Source organism: Rhinopithecus bieti, unplaced genomic scaffold (assembly GCF_001698545.2).
Source record: "Rhinopithecus bieti isolate Rb0 unplaced genomic scaffold, ASM169854v2 scaffold_19603, whole genome shotgun sequence".
NCBI lineage: Eukaryota > Metazoa > Chordata > Mammalia > Primates > Cercopithecidae > Rhinopithecus > Rhinopithecus bieti.
Window position 1 is genome coordinate 380,831 of NW_016809484.1, and position 19,862 is coordinate 400,692.

General features: G+C 40.4%; 1 protein-coding gene across 3 annotated transcripts in view; it reads right to left on the minus strand.

Annotated features, from left to right (window-relative positions):
• The window catches only part of GRB14 (growth factor receptor bound protein 14), a 136,095-nt gene extending 119,330 nt beyond the window's left edge, over window positions 1-16,765 (minus strand). For 2 of the 3 annotated variants that reach the window (XM_017889524.1, XM_017889522.1), the window contains exons 1-2: window positions 16,046-16,433; window positions 14,649-14,781 (exon numbers count right to left, since the gene is read on the minus strand). In XM_017889524.1, coding sequence (XP_017745013.1) covers window positions 14,649-14,781; window positions 16,046-16,236 — 324 coding nt within the window. In that variant the 5' untranslated portion in view covers window positions 16,237-16,433. Of the gene's footprint in view, window positions 1-14,648; window positions 14,782-16,045 lie in introns of all 3 variants that reach the window. The other variant, XM_017889523.1, reaches the window with a different exon arrangement.
• Between the last annotated feature and the right edge of the window lie 3,097 nt (window positions 16,766-19,862).

Sequence of the window (19,862 nt, forward strand, 5' to 3'; positions counted from 1 at the left end):
ATAAATAAATAAATAAATAAATAAAAAATAAACATGTGTAAGCATACAACACCTCTAGAAGTAGAAAACTACTAAAAATAGAGAATCAGTGAAGGGAGTCTCAAAGTAATTATGTAAGAGATGATCTGACCTGAGCTGTTGCAATAGCAGAGAAGTTTTGAAAAGTGGATAAACCCAAGAGTTGTTCTTCCCAAAGGACTTGGTACCCAACTGGATGAGGAGAGAGAAATAAAGAGGAGCCAAAGATGAACTAAGATATCGTATTTTATAGTACAGGCAGAGTATATTCTATTTCCAGGGAAGGAAAATATGGGAGAAGAAGCAAGTTTAAGAGGAAAAGTATTCACTTGTTTTGGAACCTGATGAGTTTGAGATGTCTACGGGCTGTATAAATGAAGATATCCAGCAGGCAGCCCAGTATACAGATCTAGCCTAGACTTACATGCACACTGCAATTGAGGCCGTGGAAGTAGATGAGATCATCCTGGCAGTAAAATGAAAACAAGAAGTTCTAGGACAAAACCCTAAGGAATACCAACACTCAGATCCTACAACAGAACCTTTAAGAGGTAGAAGTCAAGAAAGTATTTCAAGAAGGAAAAAGCAGTCAAAATGTCTAAAACTGCTGAGACATCAACATAAAGACTAAAAAGTAGGTCTTCGGGGATAAGGTGGTCTTCAGAGACTTTAGTTGAGAGCTATTTCCTGCAACACTGCAAAAAAGTATAGTAGGAAAACAGTTCAAATATTTAAAATCCAATATGTTTAATAGTAGTGATATAGATGCCAATAAAATCAGGAAGTTCTAGAAAGGACTATGGCTAGAGAAGAAAGAGATAACCAACCCTCATGAGAGTTACAAGGAGCCACTTCCCACAGAAATGAAAACTACACTAGCACTTCTCAAATGTTTCCACCAGAAATACCCAATATGCAAAAGAAAGTAATTGTACAGTTTTTGCCATCTCAGGGTAAGAATATCTGAGGTATATAATTTGTTCTTAAAAATTCATGCACATTATGTATTCTACTCATAAGTACAGGAATGTTTATTTTAATATAAGAATGTTTTTCCCATATTTTCAATTAAAGTTAATGTTCCAAAAAGGTGTTCCATGTTTATCATGCAACTTCCCATATGGCCCTCCCACAATCCCCACACATCCCATATGCATATATGCATCTTATACTCCCACTTGGAGAAATATGGAGGAGGTTCATCGTTCCACAAGAGTGATTGCCCCTAGAAATTCCTTTTAGAAATCATTTGCCACAACACAATACCCACAAACCCCTACGTGACTTGTAATCATTTCTTCTTTCCATTTTTCTTAAAATTACATCCTTCAACTTTAAAAGTATGTTTCAGGCCGGGCGCGGTGGCTCAAGCCTGTAATCCCAGCACTTTAGGAGGCCGAGACGGGCGGATCACGAGGTCAGGAGATCGAGACCATCCTGGTTAACACGGTGAAACCCCATTTCTACTAAAAATACAAAAAACTAGCCGGGCGTGTTGTCAGGCGCCTGTAGTCCCAGCTACTCGGGAGGCTGAGGCAGGAGAATGGCATAAACCTGGGAGGCGGAGCTTGCAGTGAGCTGAGATCCGGCCACTGCACTCCAGCCTGGGCGACAGAGGCAGACTCTGTCTCAAAAAAAAAAAAAAAAAAGAATGTTTCAGATATCATGGAACTTGGCGGCTAAATCTGTATTGAAGAGACTTTTATTAGGACTCCTCATTATCTTTCTTGACTAAAGAGTCAATTAATTTATAAAGTACTCTATACATGGAGGTTGACCCAATACCTTTAAATATTTGGTCATTTTTCTCTGAACCTCTCCCATATCTTTCCCAAGGTGCAGGCATGGTGTCATAAAGGGCCCCTTACACTTCTGGGACGAAGGCAGGTTTGGCCTAAATGAGGTCATTAAAACAAAACATCAAGTTCCCAGTGCCCTAAGATTCCAAGCCAATGACCTACAGAGTGTTCCAGCTGATCTTAATTTCCTTGGCACGGCACAGTAAGAGTACTGTAATATAATGCAAAATAGCTCTAAAGAGAAACTAGATACTGGCTAGAGTCTTGCCAATACACCGTTAAATAATACCAAAGTAGCCCTTTCATCTGAATACTGTGTTTCACACACATATGTCACCCTTCCCAGGAATGAAAGTAATCTTCCACTGTGAATGTGGGTTGATTGAAAAGCTTTTACTGGACTCAGCCCCATAAAGTATGCATGCTTTTTAACTGGCATACATGTGCTGCTAAGACTGAAAATGCTTACAAGGGAACCAAAGAGACAAAAAACAGAACCCATTCTGACCAACGGTAATCCAAATTTAGAATGTGCTTATAGTGGTAAATCAATACTCAAACGTTTATCCTCACCAGGCTCTTTTTTAACATCTAGCAATATCAGACTCTTCCTGGAAAATGAACTAAATTTCACTTTTCAAAGTTTCTTTGCACATTCATTAACATTTATATTAAAATATTAGTACGTTTCCAAATATTCTCTCCCTTAATAACAATGACTTCCCTGCTCCTTATCCATTGATTTCTCCATTTATTTATTCTTTCATTCAGCAAAAATTTACTGAGGACCTGTGAAGTGCCAGGCATTATTCTACACGCTAGAGATTGAATAAATAAAACTTACTCAATTAAAAAACAGTTCCTGTCTTCACAGAGCTTATGTTCTACTGGGGAAAGACAGTAGATGAATGCATATATATGTGAATGTAACACATGTCAGATAATAATAAATGCTAGTTAGAAAAATTAAACTGAGTGAGGGAGAAGAGGGAGCACAGAGGTGGTGGAAGGCAATGTAAATCTTTGAACTCCATCAGAGCTAAAATAATCTTTAATAATCTGTTAACCAGCAAATCAGTTAAGGACCTCGTATAATACAACTGCAAATGACAAATTAGAAACCATCTGACTTGATAAAGATTTGTCACCCAGATTCATTCGTTTTATCAATTTCTGAATAGTTTCAACAAAGCTTTACCATCAACAAAGCTTTACCATTAGCCATTAACGATTTTCTACTCTTCAACTTAAATGTACTTTGTTCAAACTAATACACTCGGAAAATCTGTTAATTTTAAATACCTTGGTCAAACCAAACCAGGTTCATGCCTTGGACAAATGGAAAAAAAAACAAAAGAGAAAAGTTAAATTAATACAGAGCTAAGAGTTCTGGGGAGTATGATGAAGTGCTAGCAAGTACATAGAATTCCTTTGGCAATTGTGTTACTGTACATTTTCACCACTGGGTTTCAGCTTTTGGATATAACTAAATAAAAATCAAGTATAAAATTAGAAATAGTTCCATTAAATGTAGTAGTCACCATGATAAAAATTTCTTATGTTTTTCAGGAACGCAAATGGTATATACACATTTAAAAAATTAGTCCAGTAGCTAGCTAGCACACCATTTTTTAGGCATTAGAAAATATTAAAATATTTTATGATAAAATAGGATGGGAATTGACTGGAATTGGAATAAACAGTTTATCATATGATTTACTAAAATAGATTTAAGTACAATATTGAATAACACACACAAAATTTGAAAGAAATCATGTACATATTTTATTCTTGAGTTTTAACCAATTTATCTTGAAAAAATTAGTTGCTAACTATGGCAGATGCTGTGGCACACCATCCAAACCAACCCCCTTTAAGACTGAAGCACTCACTGTTAGAGTATCAACCACTAAGACCTGTGGCTAAGGCCTCCTTGACTGCCATTGCACTATGCTAAAGAAAGCTGCCATGCCCAAGTGCTGACATTTCCTACACAGCCCAGCACCTGTGCCCTAATTCTGAACAATTCTGTAGGGCCAATCCAGCTCCAGAGTTCTCCTATGGGATCAACTGGACATTTGCTGTGGCTGTGCTGCAGCCCAACTTCTTCCTGTGCCCATTCCTACAAGTATTGTTTCCACAAGCTCTCCCCAGCAAACTTCCTGCAGGCAAACCTGTGCTCCAACTCTATTCCCAGGTAACCTCACCGGCAGCACTAACTTATATCATATCAGGTGTTTGTAGGTGCATTTTCTTTCAGCTTTTATAGGATTTATTTGCATTTACAAATATATATTTCATATATAAATTACATAAATTCAGTGCACTTATAGGATTTCTTTCAGCATCCTATAAATATGTATCGAGAATAACAGATAATACATTTAAACACATGACAAAAGGCCATTTCAGCAATCAATATTTCTCACTAATGCGCTCCTTGCTTTGCTCTTAAGAAGTTCTCCCTCAAGGGTTATTATATATTCTTTGACAACAGTCAGGACATGGAAGAACTGAAGTCAAAAACTGAAAAATGAAAATTATGATTACTCCCATCACACCATCATCTATCTGAATTCAAAATATTTCAACACTGGTCAAAATCCTCATTTCTACCATGATTCACCCTTAACAGAAAGAGGCTTAAGGCATTAAAAAGGAACTCCTTATTTGTGATATTTTGATTAACCATTAAAGGAAGCCTTCCCTCTGTGTGATGCCCTGGAGGTTAACATGCCCCAGGGTAATGCACCGTGAGCAGGTTACTGGGAGCATAGGTGGGTTCTCAGGAAGTGAAAACTGGTTCTCTTAAATCTATGTTTGTACAACCCTTGGAAAATCTTCATGTATTTTCAAAGGGTATATGTCTCCCCACTTCCATGTGATGAACACTGACCTAAATAATTCACCACTGACATAAACTCTTAATAATTAAAACATTTGCTAGCATATACCTCTTGTTCTGAGAGACTCACACTATAAACCTAACTGATATCTCCACTTAATCTTTTCTTTTTTTTTTTTTTTTTTTTGAGACGGAGTCTCGCTCTGGCTCTGTCACCCAGGCTGGAGTGCAGTGGCTGGATCTCAGCTCACTGCAAGCTCCACCTCCCGGGTTCACGCCATTCTCCTGCCTCAGCCTCCCAGGTAGCTGGGACTACAGGCGCCGCCGCCTCGCCCGGCTAGTTTTTTGTATTTTTTAGTAGAGACGGGGTTTCACAGTGTTAGCCAGGATGGTCTCGATCTCCTGACCTCGCGATCCGCCCGTCTCAGCCTCTCAAAGTGCTAGGATTACAGGCTTGAGCCACCGCGCCCGGCCACTTAATCTTTTCTAAAGCTGTGGATCTTATGAACATGCAGTAAACTTAGAGAAATTATAGCAGTTCACTGAGCACTCACTTATAATTATATTAAAAATAATCTATACAATCAGAAATATCTTGATTACACGTGATCAAATTTTCATGTGTGTTAAATGAAAGCAAAAGATACGTACTTTTAAAATCCAACTAGTCCAGGATCTAGATTTAATTTTATTTTTGCATTACAAAGAAATAATTGTCAAGAAAAAATTTTTTTAAAAATAAAAATAAAATTTATTTTGGTAAATAGAATCTGTTAATCAAATTTAATTTTATTCTAATTTAATGAAGACGACTGATCACGATTAGAATATGTCAAAATATAATTTGATAAAATTAGTTTTAACTATGGATCTTCAGTAATCCATTTACTCATTCATTCTTTCCATGAAAGAACCCAAGAACAATAAAACCAAGATAACTCACAGAGAGGGAAAAAGAATAAAACAACTACACCAAATAGATAAACGAGACAATTCGGATTATGGTAAGTGCAACCAAGGAAACAAACTGAGAAATGTGATGGGAAAAAAAATTAAAAAAAAAACAAACAGGCTACATTTAGGCTGGTCAAAACAAAATCTCCTTGATTAGATGACCTTGTACTGAAATCTAGAGGAAAAAGAGGAATCGCCGGGCGCGGTGGCTCAAGCCTGTAATCCCAGCACTTTGAGAGGCTGAGACGGGCGGATCACGAGGTCAGGAGATCGAGACCATCCTGGCTAACACAGTGAAACCCTGTCTCTACTAAAAAATACAAAAAACTAGCCGGGCGAGGTGGCGGGCGCCTGTAGTCCCAGCTACTCAGGAGACTGAGGCAGGAGAATGGCGTGAACCCGGGAGGCGGAGCTTGCAGTGAGCTGAGATTGGGCCACTGCACTCCAGCCTGGACCACAGAGGGAGGCTCCGTCCCAAAAAAAAAAAGAAAAGAAAAAAGAGGAATCAGGTATGTCAAGAGCCAGGGAAAGAGGTTCCAGACTCAGACAACAACCAAGATAGAGTCTTTGAGATAGAAAAGAAAGTTTGCTAAGTTCACAAATAGATAGGGCTGTGGCTGGAGTCTAACGAACAAAGGGTAGAATGTACATGAGGTTTAAGAGGTAGCCAGGGACAAAATCATGGAGAGTACTGTCAGTCAAAGTAAGAAATGTGGATTTCATTGTAAGGTATTAAAATGTTTTAAACCAGGAAATGACATGCTGTGATTTACATTTCTGAAAATTCGCTATAACAAGTGTATGTAGAATGAACCAAGATCAGCTAACAAAGAAGAAAGGAGGCCATTTATGGGGCTCCTGTAGGTGACAAGACAATGGTTAAATTAGGATGATAGCAGCAGAGGTGGGGAGATGTATATAGATTCAAGCCTACTTTGATGAAAAATGTAGCAGTTCTTAACAAGAACAGAAAGAGAGGACTCCTTGAATTTTTGGCTTCAGTAATCAAATAGATGATTTGAGGGTGGAGCAAGATAAATTTAGAGAACTCGGAGGTTACGACCACCCCATACCTATTAAGCCAGGAAGAGTCAAATGTGTATTGCACCTATGCCGGTCTCAAGTGGTCACATCTTATCTCATATCCTTATTTCTAAGTTCAGATACTTGGCCCTGTACTTTCACTTCACCACTCAAGCTGGCTCCTACCAGATGTGATTCCTTTTCTGATTCTTCGTCTAATATTTGAACTTTGACTTTGATGCAGTTTCTACTTTAACCAGACCCTTCTGCCCCAATTATTTCCATGAATGTGACTCCTGTGATCTTTGTCCTATGGCACCCCAAACATACTCTTTATCACAAAAAACTGTGGTCACTATACGGGAATACCTGAACAGAGGCAGAGAGGGAGCTTCTAGGGCTAGTGGAACAGAAGAAACCCTGCTTTCCGCGACTCCTATATCCGCTGCACAGGAGTCATTACTGCTTCTGGAGCCATCAGAATCACTTGCTCTAGGAATCCAATAAAATTGTAGAGCTCTCAGGCACAGAGTGGGTGAGCAATGGGCTGATATGACACCCCTCATCTGCAGTAGGACCGTATTAAAAACTAGGTTTGCTGGTTCCTGTTCCAATATCTTTCAATCACATCATATTGACTCACATCTTTCCACAGAAGCAATTTTAAAAATGGTGCAAGCAATGTTGTAAGAGTACTATACTTTGGAGCCATTATGGATTTTAAGACTTTGGCCTGACAATCTAACCACTGCATGTAACATTACATCTATGGAAAAATGTATGTGAATAAACAGCCAATTTATTAAAGATCTTTTGGAATACAAGCATTTGTAAACTGGTTAAGAATATTAAACCTCCTATTTGGGCGGAGCTTGCAGTGAGCTGAGAGCCGGCCACTGCACTCCAGCCTGGGCGGCAGAGCAAGACTCCGTCTCAAAAAAAAAAAAAAAAAAAAAAAAAAGAATATTAAACCTCCTATTTGTGTTTATTTTTTCTGTGGCTTTGAAAAAATGTTAAATGAGTAGACCAAAGAAAAGGACAAGAAATAAAGGATGTTCTCCCTATGTGAGTCCTGCCATTTCTCTTCTAAATTAATCCTGAACCCTTTCTTTCTACTCCCTTGTCTTGGTAAAGACTTGTGGCCATTTCCTGGGGTCTCCCTTGAGCTGACCTTTATCTGGAATGCCAAAAGGACAATTCTCAGGTCTGCTTACCACTACTGAAATACACATAAGTATATACTCATACAATAGAGTTTATTACTATTTGATATAAGCTGACATTTTTTCAAAGCAATATCCATAAGACTGCAGAAACCTTTTTTGTATTAATTAAAATCCACATTTATATTGAACCATGGATGACTCCAATTTTCTTTCTCTTGACAGAACATATTATATGCCCCTAGGGAAAAACAAACCAGAAGCTGAGATTTCAATAAAGTTAAAAAGAAAACCCATATTGTAGATAAAGCTTGGACTGCAAACGTACCCTGCAAATTAACCAAAAATTAGAGGCAATCTTCAAACTGGAAATAAAACCTTGACAAACAGAAGATCTGCTAGGGGATTTAAGTTTTAAAATAGGAAAAGAAAACTATCTTCTCCTACAATGAAGGAAACTAGCATAAGGTGGGAAGGATCCTGAGTTGGTAACTCCTGTCATCAGAAATTAAGGAACCTCAGTAAGATGTAAGCTCAGGACAATGGACAAGGAAGCTGAGCATCCCTGAAGGGTGACATCAATTGAAACTACTGCCCAATAAGTATGTTTCATAAACATTAAGTGAATTGAGACAAAGGAACTGGACACTCTGAACTGGGTGCGTTAAGTCAAATAAACCAATTGGTGGATCATCATACATCATATAAATATTACTAGAATTAGTTTTTGTGTCCTGTTTGAGATCTTTTTTTTTCTCCAGGACACTAGCTGTTCATTGTTTCCTCCCTGCCTCCATATGCCATACCTACTAAACCTGTACCTCCTTCTCACATGTTACCACACCCGTGCAGACTGAACAGTGGTCCAGGGCCTTCTGTCCCTTTAGCCACATATGATTGAACAGGAGCTGGACACACTGGACTAACATACCTCTCTAGATACAGTTTCCAATCAGTTACCAAGTACTGAATCACTAATAAGAGGAAAACTTGGGAGCAGCCACTTGGGGCCACAGGTGTGGACATGAAATCAGGGCAAGCAAGACTGCAGAGAAATGTCAAAGATGATGTGAATTTGCAAGGAGAGACAGAGACTATGAGGTGTGTTTGTGGGAGAACAAAAGAGAGAGAATAGAGAAAGTGGTTGCCTTGATTTTTGCTGACTTTCTTGTTCTCAATTCCAGCCTCTCATGAGAACAGTGACCTTTTGGCCTTCAGGTACTACAACATAACCTTTCAGGCTGGTTCATTTGAGGCTCTGTTTTGTCTGAACAATCAATACCTGGCTAAAATACAAACTAAAGGCCATTTGTAACATTCTCACCTTTGTCAATGAAACAGAATTGTCCTCAGTTTTGAAAGGTCCAATTGCCCCAGTTTGAAAATGGCAGAGAATAAGAGTAGCACTGATTTGTATACATGTCAAAGAGAAAAAATATATAAAAAATCAAATTCCTATAACCTTCCCCAGAACATTCCTATTCGGTGGGTTTTGCAAGAGGTCCAAGTATCCATATTTTTAATAAGCATCCCTGCTGATTCTGAGGAAGGTGATTTAATGACCACACTTTGAGAAGCACAGCTGTAAAGGCTGCTTCAACGCTGCTACAAAGATCTGTATACTTTCAAATTCTTCTCCCAAAAACTTATATTCATCAAGTGCCAGCATTCAAAAGCTGCAAATTGCCATCGGAAAGATAGATTTGTTTGAAACCCTAATAGGAGAGAGTATTGTTTCTATTATTCTTTCTGCATATATGTTTTGTTTCCAATTAAATGGGATTTTGTAAAATAGCTCAGAGGGCCTAAATACAATTTATGATGTTGTTTCCATCTAAAAATGAATTTAAACTTCCAAAGAGCTAATTTGCAGACATTTGAAAGCTAAGCAGTTTGTAATTTGAGAATTTCATGAGCCATTCCAACTGAGAAAATTCAATTATGAATGGTTTTAGATGATACCAAGGAATTATTGTTATTTCTGTCAGGGGATAATGGCATTTGGGTTATAAAAGAAAATTCATTTTTCAGAGATGAATATGAAACTACATAGAGATGCAATGATGGGGTGTCCAGGATTTACTTCAAAATACTTTAGCAAAGAAAATAAAATTTTTAAAAAAGAAATGGATGGAGCAAATGAGGCAAAATCTTGATAATTGCTGAGTCTGGAAAAACTACAATATGTACATAGGGTTTCTCTTCTTTTACTTCTGTGTATACTAGAAAAATAAGTACATGAAATTTCAGTTAATGTAGCAGTCACACAAGATTCCTATAGGACCACACATGCAAGTTCAGCATGTCCACATTGGGATAATGACTGGCATCAAAAAGGAATGATATAAGAGGCCTTTTAATTTGGGGACAGAGATCTACTTATCCTTTGAAAGTCCGTGACACGGTAGAGAAAAAAGAAATAAAAGGCAGAGCATATGGAAAACTATTTTTTTAACTATTTGAGATAAATTTTAGTTTTCTGAGATATACAAGAAAAGGCTTAATTTAATAAAGAATAAACTAGAAACAGTGTGGTGAGGGACAGGACACATTGAGACATGATATTCTTTTTGATCTCCCTTTATTTAAACTGTGGAAGCACGAGCAAATCCCTTCTGGTTTTTGCATATTCTTTTTTGTAATCTCAAAATGCAGGTGACATACTCACTTTCTTGTGTTCCCATGAAATAATATCCTGTGGACTGTAAACTACATACAAAAGCTGGTTATTAATAATACTAATAAATCTCATTTGATAATAAAATCAAATATTTGATAGATTTCTCAGAACAATTTTAGGGAGAAGATGGAGAAGAAAACTAGAAGAGAAAACGTAGTTACATTTTGGGAAGAAATAAAAAGAGGAATTCCAGGTCTTTAGAGGAATATTAACCAACGGCATTTGTCTCCCTGTTCTTCTTGTGTTATGAGGAGAGTTGTAACTAACAACACTGGTATATATGTATTATTATACTACTCTTATTTACAGTTTCCCTTTCTTTATAAATTGTACCTGCCTAAAAAGGGACTGTCAAAGTCTCAAGAAATCCAGATTTCAGGTGCTGGCTGTGCCACATAGCATTCCTTAAACACAAATTACACATCTCTAAAAGAAGAACATTGGAAGAGAAGATCTGAAAAATCCCATCCAACTCAAACATTTCATGACACAGTTTTTCATAGTATTTTTTAAATCTCTAAAGCCTTCAGAGGCTTTATTCTTTCTTAGTTGTACAACATAGTCCTGGGAAGCAATTAACCAGAGCTACCACACATGCTACGTCCACGCAAAAAGTTACCTAGGGGTTGACAAACAAAACAAGAACTGATTCTGCTGCAAGAGCTAAATAAAGATTTCTAACTCTTTGCTTTTCTTCAAACAATAGGTGTTTAGGGTTCATTATTAACAGATGATTTCCTCATACATTTAAATCAGAAATTAGAAAAAAAGAGATTAAGTTCATAATGGAAGTCACTTTTAAAATAAGTAACTTTTCTGGACCATGTATGTAAGGGAAGGTATACTTTAAATTTGCTTTATTGGTAAACACAGAGAAAGATGCCTAGGAAATTTGGCCATCATTATAAAAAGAGGGAAAGGGAATAAAGAATATGGATTCTCTCTCATTCTAGCTTTCATTTAAAAATAATAGTACTGAAAGCCTCCAGTATTGTACACTTTGGGACATTTTATTTGCAAAAAGTGATAAAGCATATTCCATTTGTGGCTTCAATGCACTTTACCACTCATGCATTATGTAGGCATCTCAAATAGCAAACAAAATGTATGATTTGTAAGATGATTTTTGACTGTGATTTTAAAGGCCAGATGAAATTTAACATTTTAGTCTCAATTCACTCAAATTTTCTGCTCATTGATTTGTAAATAACAAGTACAATTATTTTCTTCACTTTTTCTATGAGGAGAAAAGAATCACTAAAATGACTTGAATGGTTAAACAGGACAAATGAGAGAAAATATAAAGTAAAGAGACATCTTCTCCTATAATATTTCAACCATAAGTAATACGCAGTAGAACATATCGCAGAGTCACTTACATCATCTCAACTGAAGGTTACAGATAAACTGGGCCAAAAACAGCATCTTATAAAAGGGTAATATATGTCACAAAGGTACTGAGTTGGGGAACTCACTTACGTAGTCATCTATTCTCAAAACCTTCCTCATTTCAAAGACCTGAGTGTGTTCAAAGAAACTGAAACAAAAGGATCAGTTCTAAATGCAAAGTCTAGGTGAGGGAAAAAGGAAACATAAAAGAAAGAAAAAAGCAGCCTCCCTCTTCCTCAACTTTGGGGTACCCTTGTCTTCTTAGAGATCTCAACCCTTGGGCCAAGGAAGAGATCAGCAAGAAGGGCCCTTCAAAGGTGGGGACAGCCCTCTGGGATTGATCTTTAAAAATCAGGCGGAGACTGTCTACTCAGGAAACAGCACAGCTGTGTGTGTGAATACAGTGCGCTCTGAGAAGGTCACTGTGGACACAGAATACGAGGCCAGAGCAGGAAACCTATTGGGGTCAATAACAATATCACCTTTTCCCCATTTCTAGTTTGCTTCCCCTCCCTGCCCCCGCCGCCATTTTCCAATTTAAACTTGATCTGAGGAAACGTCATCAATCTCTAAGACGTCTTACTCTAGTCTGATGACTATCGACACTTAGGGCACATCCTACCTTAATCCTGGCACTTCACCCACTCTTTCTCTTTCGTCCCCTATACTAACATAAGCACACCAACACCTCTTCTCACTTTCTATTCAAAACAAACCCTGCATCATCAACAATCTCTTAGACACAGGTATTCTGCAAGTGCCCATTCATAGCATTAAAGTGAGTCAGCCCAGATCTCTTTCCCTTTACTTCCTGTCTGGTTCAGGCTCCACCCCCTACCACAACCCCAGATCGAAGCCCCATCTTTTAAATATATCTTGCATTGTATTGTTGCTTAGCTAGTGGCCTTACTGTCTAGGATGTTGTGAGAAACATAGCAGGCCCTTAGTAATTTGGGAACTACCTATTAAATTCTTCCAGATGACCATTATGTCATCATCAGACATTTCCTTTTCTTACTCTGGCTCAAGGACAATCCAGAATCATTTCTTTTTTTGGGGGGGAGGGGACAGAGTCTCACTCTTTCGCCCAGGGTGGAGTGCTGTGGCACAATCTCAGTTCACTGCAGCCTCCACCTCCTGGGTTCAAGCGATTCTCCTGCCTCAGCCTCCTGAGTAGCTGGGACTACAGGTGTGCACCACCACACCAGCTAATTTTTGTGTTTTTAGTAAAGACAGCGTTTCACAATGTTGGCCAGGATGGTCTCGATCTCCTGACCTCGTGATCCGTCACCTCGGCCTCCCAAAGTGCTGGGATTACTGGGATTACAGGTGTGACCCACTGCACCTGGCCTCTTCCCCCCGCCCCAACTACCATGGCACACAGTCAAATCTATTATCCTTATTTCCATTTTCTATCCAAACCAAAAAGTCAACTCTCAAAGAGCTTGGAAGTTTCACTAGGGCTGTTTTTTTTTCCTTGGGATCTGACTTTAAACCTTACCCTGATAATAAAGGTCTCAAGAGAGTCTCCTCTTTATCTCCCCAAGCAGAGTTACAGTCCCACACACTTAAGGGTTTATTTCCCCTTTCAAAGATGCCAATTCAGAACATAGTTCTGCTTCTAGAAAAATTTACTCCCGTTTTCTCCAGTCCTTACCCAAAATCATGTGTACCAAGTGACTTGAGTGACCTCTCCCCCAAAAAGTATATACACAGGGCTTCCATCAAATATATTTCCTACTGTCTCTATCATTGCTGTATATGATCAAGAATTCATCTGCTTCCTAAGGTATTTCCTTCATTCCTAAAAATATAAACACACACAGTTGAACCCATCAGAGGTAATAAAGGTGCAGAAACAAAAAAGGGAACAATAGATGCAGAAAAATGGCCAACTGTCTTGTCCTCTCTGTTCATTATCCTTCTCCCATTGCAAGCATCTGGCTATTTTAATTTACTGTTTCCACCCTTGTAAGAACAAGGTGCATTTTGTTTAGTGAGGCTTCTCTTTGTTTTGCTGGGTCAAAACTGGAAGAAAGTATATGACAAGAGATGAATTATTCTATGATATACTCATTTTTTTCCCCTCCAAATGTATAGCTATCGTGTATTTTCTGTTAGTTGCTTGGTCCTTAAAATCTAATTTGCTTAAGTCAGTCCCAAACTAGAAACTTGAAAAAAAGAAAATCATAAAAATACGGTCCTCAGTCTTCTAAGAATCACTTACAAGTCATCTATCTTCTGCAGTCAGAGTCTCCAAACTGAGGAATCTACTGAAATGAAGACATGTTGACCCTAAACTCTAAGTACCTTTTGCCACAGCATCACTCTATCACTTTCCTTTAGTAAATGAGGTTGGCTTGGGTTGGAAATGTGAAAAATTAAACCAAGTATTAAATGAATCAGTCAATCCCCTTCTCACCCCACTACCACTGCCCACCACGCCGCAGCCTCTGCCCAATTCCTGGCTTAAAAATGATCATCTCTCCTACCTATCTCGTGAATGATCATTGCTGCCAACCACTGTACTTTGTATATATTCTGTTTTAATCCATCCCAAGACCCTCAGAGGCAGGTTTGAACATTCCCATTATACAGCTTAAAAAAATGAGGCCATAAATGGAAAATAATGCCAAAGGACCATGTCAGTCAACAGAGATATTTAACAGAGCCCATGCTAATCCTTTGTTAATACTGTGGATTACAGAACAATCTTAAAGACTGTATGGATTCAGAACTCCTAAGATATTTGAATTTTAAAATTTAAAAATGCATACCTGTTTTTTCCTTGAATTTGCTTTGGGAAACAGGTCTGCTGACAACACAGATGTAAATGGAGAACAGCATAGCTCAGGAAAAGGGTTTGGAATAGATGGCATTTCCGGAACATCAAGATCTTTCTTTTTTCTCCTACAGTAAGAGAACATAGGATGTAATTTACATAAAACAGAATGTAAAATATAATTGCTGTCAGGATTAAAAAGTGTGCTAAGGCGAACATGTACCACTCTGTGACAAAGCTCATATTATATAAAGTATACAGAAAAGGTCTGTGATGTACTTTCTATGGGTCAAAATATAGTATGTTAATTAGATACAAACAAATCTCCTATAGTTCCTCTCTCTCTCTCTCTCTCTCTCTTCCCCCACCCCCTTCCTTCTCTCTGTCTTTTGCCTTTAAATCACCAGGCATAGAAACTCCATCACGTTTGATAATTTTCCTGAAACAGAGATATAGACTATACAATTACTAATCCAAACATCATCCTGAGGAGTCAGACATTGTTATGCATCCATGATATTGTCTCTAAGTTGCATTTAGTGCATTTGTCCTTATATTTTACTAATCGCTTTGGGAAGTTATGATTTATTAATTACAGCTGTGGTTCATCTCACTTCAAATTTCATTCACAATGTTGCCCACACACAGTCTGTTGATTTTCAAGTGCTTATAGATATTAAATAGCAAGGTAGTGTTTTGGGGAGGTAAGTTAATAGAACTTGCTAATATAAATGTACTATAGTCCACTGGAGAGTAATTTTAACTTCACTGAAGTTGGAGTGCTTTGAAAATCAGGAAAAAAAGTAACATTTAAATGTATCAATATAAAGGACTATAGATTTTTGTATTGTTGTAACCTTTTTTTTTCCCGAAAGTATGTGCAACCCTAAAGGCACTTAGTGTTGAATGCTATGGAGATTGGGAAACCCTTTAAAGCCTCTGTTCTTTCCTGCTGAACAGCAAGACTGCTCAAATGTCAATCTATGCTTTGCTTCTACAGGGTCGCTCTAAGACTCTATGTGGGAGGTGAATACATTTATGCTACAATTTTCTAAAATATATAAAATAAAATAGAGTTTACTTTGTGAAAATGCAGGGCCACGAAGGAACAGAAGGTGATCAACCTGCAGCCTAACCTCCTAGTTTCACACCGATGGGCAGAGGCGAGAGAGATGAGAGCTCTCAATGAAACGGTGATGCTATTTATAAGGCGCTGTGAGATCGCAATGTCCTGCTGATCCGGTAGGAGCCAGCTCAAAGGGGATTGTCTTCAGAGACTTTTACAAACTTGGCCCAGCTCTGGGCACATGGCTCACCCCCTAGGACCGCCTCCTCACCCCGTCGCCGGCTGCCCAGCCAGGACACTCCCCCGCGCCCTCCAGGGTTGCCTACCTGTCTGCAGCACAGCTGCGGGTCCCGTCCGGAGGGGACAGGAGCGCTCCCGCGTGCAGCCAGGGGGCCGGCGCCAGGTCGTGGGCGTCGCCCCTCCCCTGGGCAGCGCCGCACACCTGGGCGGCCAGCGGCGAATCCCGGGCAGCCGCCCTGCCCGCGGCGCTCTGCCCATCTTGCAGGGTAGTGGTCATTGTCGCCGGCCGGGGGGCTCGGGCGTCATGGGAGACTCGGCGCGTGGGGAGAAGGGGATCTCGCGGCCGGAGGCGAGGATTGCCGGCTAGGCAGCCCGAGCGCTCTGCAGGTGTGGTGGCCTCGCAGCCTGCGCTCAGAGCCCCGGCGGCTGAGACGCGCTGCCGAGCAATCTGCGAGGCGGCGGGGAGGGGAGGGGCGGAGGGAGGAGGGTGGGAGAGGGAGGAGCGGCCGGTGGGTGGGGGGCCGCGGGCCGGCGGGGCGAGCCGCGGAGGGGGCTGGAGGCCGGAGAGCGCCGGGCCGGCACATGTCCCGGGGTGCTCGGGGCCGCTGGCATCGCTCCCGCGCCGTCCGATCCGGGACGCGAGGCCAGGACCGCTGCCTCCCCAGGTGGGCACCGGGGCGCAAGACTGAGCCCAGGGTCTGGGCGGCCCCGGCGCCGCTGGAGGCGGGGACCCAGCAGAGCGGGCGCTCCAGCTGGGCTTGCCGGGACGACCGCAGGCGGGACAGGGGTCTGCGCAGCCCCGACCCTCATACCCTTGCATTCTTCCTGCTCTGCCATCTGAGATCACCTAAGCTGTTGCTGGGCCGCCATGACAGTCCCTACCGGGCTAGGAGGCCAGGAGGCCAGGGCACCAAGGGGCTGGGTTTGCCCCAGTCCTTCCCCACGTGCCTCTTCTTCCATGCACTTCGCAGCCAAAGATTGGGGGGTTAATGGGGAGCAAAGAGTCCGATCATTATAGAAAACTACTGAGATTTTGAGAATTCTCAGTAAAGCATGAATAAACCCGTAGGTGTCTGGAATTAGAAAGACTATTTGTTTTATGGTAATGAGGGAAGCTTACATTAATGAATTCCAGGTTGCCTTACGCTACCTAGTCCATCCCCTCAACAGCTCCATAAATTAGATGTTTATCTCATTTTACACAAAAGGAAACTGGGGCTCAAAGCCATCGAGTACCTTGCACTGGTAACATAGCACTAGTAGCTGGTGCAGTCAATATTCCAACCCAGAAACTTCCTTCTCAAAAACCCAGACTGTTTGAAATAGTAATGACATTATCATGCTCACCCTCTGAGATGCAGCAGCCCTACTCTGAAATGCTGGGTGATCCTATTTCTGCTCTTCCAGTAAGTGTGCCCGTCCCTATGCACTGTTGAGGATTTCCAAATGTTCACAGGGTCTTTGTTCTTTGACCACATTGGGTAATATCTGTCCCTGGCATCTGCTTTACCAGGTTTTCTTAATTTCAACAACCTCTGCCCAGGGAAAGGTAAACATTGCCTCCAGAAGAAAGTAGCAGCCCCCCTCCCCCATCTCAGTGCATCCTCGCCCACCGAGGCACCGACCACTAGAGAACCCAGGGGTCACTAATTCCCAGCCTATGAGGAAATCTGGGGCACCCCGTGAAGACAGAAAATCCTTGAGTCACAGTTCAGGGAATCCAAGTTCTTTATTTTCCTAATGTCAAAATTAAGGCACAAAAGTGACCTGGGTCGCAGTGGGTATGATCTCTGGGATCTTTTACACCAGAGGTCCCCAATCCCTGGGCCCTGGACCACAACATACTAGTCCATGGACTGTGAGGAACCAGGCCTCACAGCAGGAGGTGAGCGGCTGGTGAACCAGCATTACCGCTAGAGCTCTGTCTCCTGTCAGATCAGCTGGGCATTAGATTCTCATAAGAGAGCGAACCCTATTGGTGAACCCTGCCTGCCAGGGATCTAGGTTGCTCCTTATGAGAATCTAACAAATGCCTGATGATCTGAGGTGGAACAATTTCATCCTGAAACCATCACCCCCACTCCACCTCTGATTGGATGAAACCGGTCCCTGATGCCAAAAAGGCTGGGGACACTGCAGTTTATACAATACGTTGGCTAAGCTAGGACAAAATGGTGATTCTCCTTCTCAGGAAAAAATAATAATACTAATCATAGTGATGACTAACATTATTGACACGTGTGCCAGACAAAGCCCTCACTCACATCTAGTTCTCTGAATTACAGATTCTATGTCTGGGTTTAAGTGAATTTAATTTAAAAGCTTACAGATATACTGAGGTTATTCCAGCAAAAAATAAATGAGGTATGTAGTTGCAGACAACTTGAACTAAAGAAACAAAGAAATAAGTAAACTTTAATCATTATCATCATTATCCCAATTTTATCTGGAACTCTTGCAAGCAGCCACTTCTCTCTAATAATGTACTTCAGCACATGAATTAGTGGCTGAAGTTTATACTGTCTCCACTCCCAACAACTCTCTCTCTCTCTGTCTCTCTCTCTCTCCCCTCCCCGCCCTTCCCCTCTGTCACACACAGATACACAGACACACACACACACACACACACACACACACACACACACACACACACACACACACGGGGAGGGGGGGCAAGGGGGAAGACAGAGAGAGAGAGAAAGAGAGAGAGCACACTTGATTTTTTTTTTTTTCTTGGAGAAAGGGATAGGTGGAAATTACATGTGTCTTTGGAATCACTGGAAATGCTATTTCCCAGTGGTGAATCCCACTCCACATCCTAGCATAATTGCCATAATTTCTTAACCTCAAGAAAAAGTATTCCCTGGTTGGAAAGGTATCTCTATTGTGTCTCCCCTTTCCAGGCATTCTCCTGTTTAGTGGAAATCCAGGGACGGTCAATTGGCAGGCTTTATGCTCGTAATCCGACCCCCATGGGTAGAAATTGTAATCCCTGAGATTACCAGGGGCAAAAAGAAAAAGAACAGGTCTCTGAGAATGAAAAACTAAATAATTTTGTCTTGTAGCACTAAATGTTACATTTACTCCCAGTAATACCTTGAGAATCTGTACCAAGAGTTTATAGAATTAGCTCATTCACATCTTTGAAGCAAGTCAGTAAAGGAACTAGGTTTTTTTTTATCCAAGTGGTTTACAAGAAATGATTCTAAATAAAGAGCTATGCAGTATAAAAGGTACAGAATCCTGTCAGACCTGCTACAGCCTAAGAAAATAGATGTATTTTTCTATAAAAGAGAAGTTTTTTAAAGAGAAATTTTCATCCTCATAATGGACAGATTTCTGAAACAATACCGCAGTTATATGGGTACCAAAGAGCAATATCAGTCCCCTGGGTGGCTGTCCTCCTTTTGGACTTGGGCCTGTAAAACTGTAGAGAAGCAGCTTGTCCCCTGGCCCCTTTCCTCCGTGGGCCTTTTCTACTCTTTGTACTTCCCTTTCCTGTCTTTCTTCAGGAATCCCAGTCTTTCTATCCCTCCTGGAAAATGTGTCCTCATTGCATTCCTCTCTCCCTCTGCTCATCAATTAAATTTCTTAACCCTTTGTATTGTGAAAGATAACACACATACAGAAAAGAAGGTCATAAACAACAATGTATAATGGCTTATCACATGGAAAATACTGATGTCAGGTCATGAAATGGATTCATGTCAGCCTTCCAGAAACTCCTCTTTTGTCCCTCCCTCCAATTCAAAGTTTCTTTCTTTCTCTTCCTTTCTTTCTTTCTTCCTTCCTTCCTTCCTTTTTCTTTCTTTCTTTCTTTCTTTCTTTCTTTCTTTCTTTCTTTCTTTCTTTCTTTCTTTCTTTCTTTCTTTCTTTCTTTCTTTCCTTTCTTTCTTTCTTTCT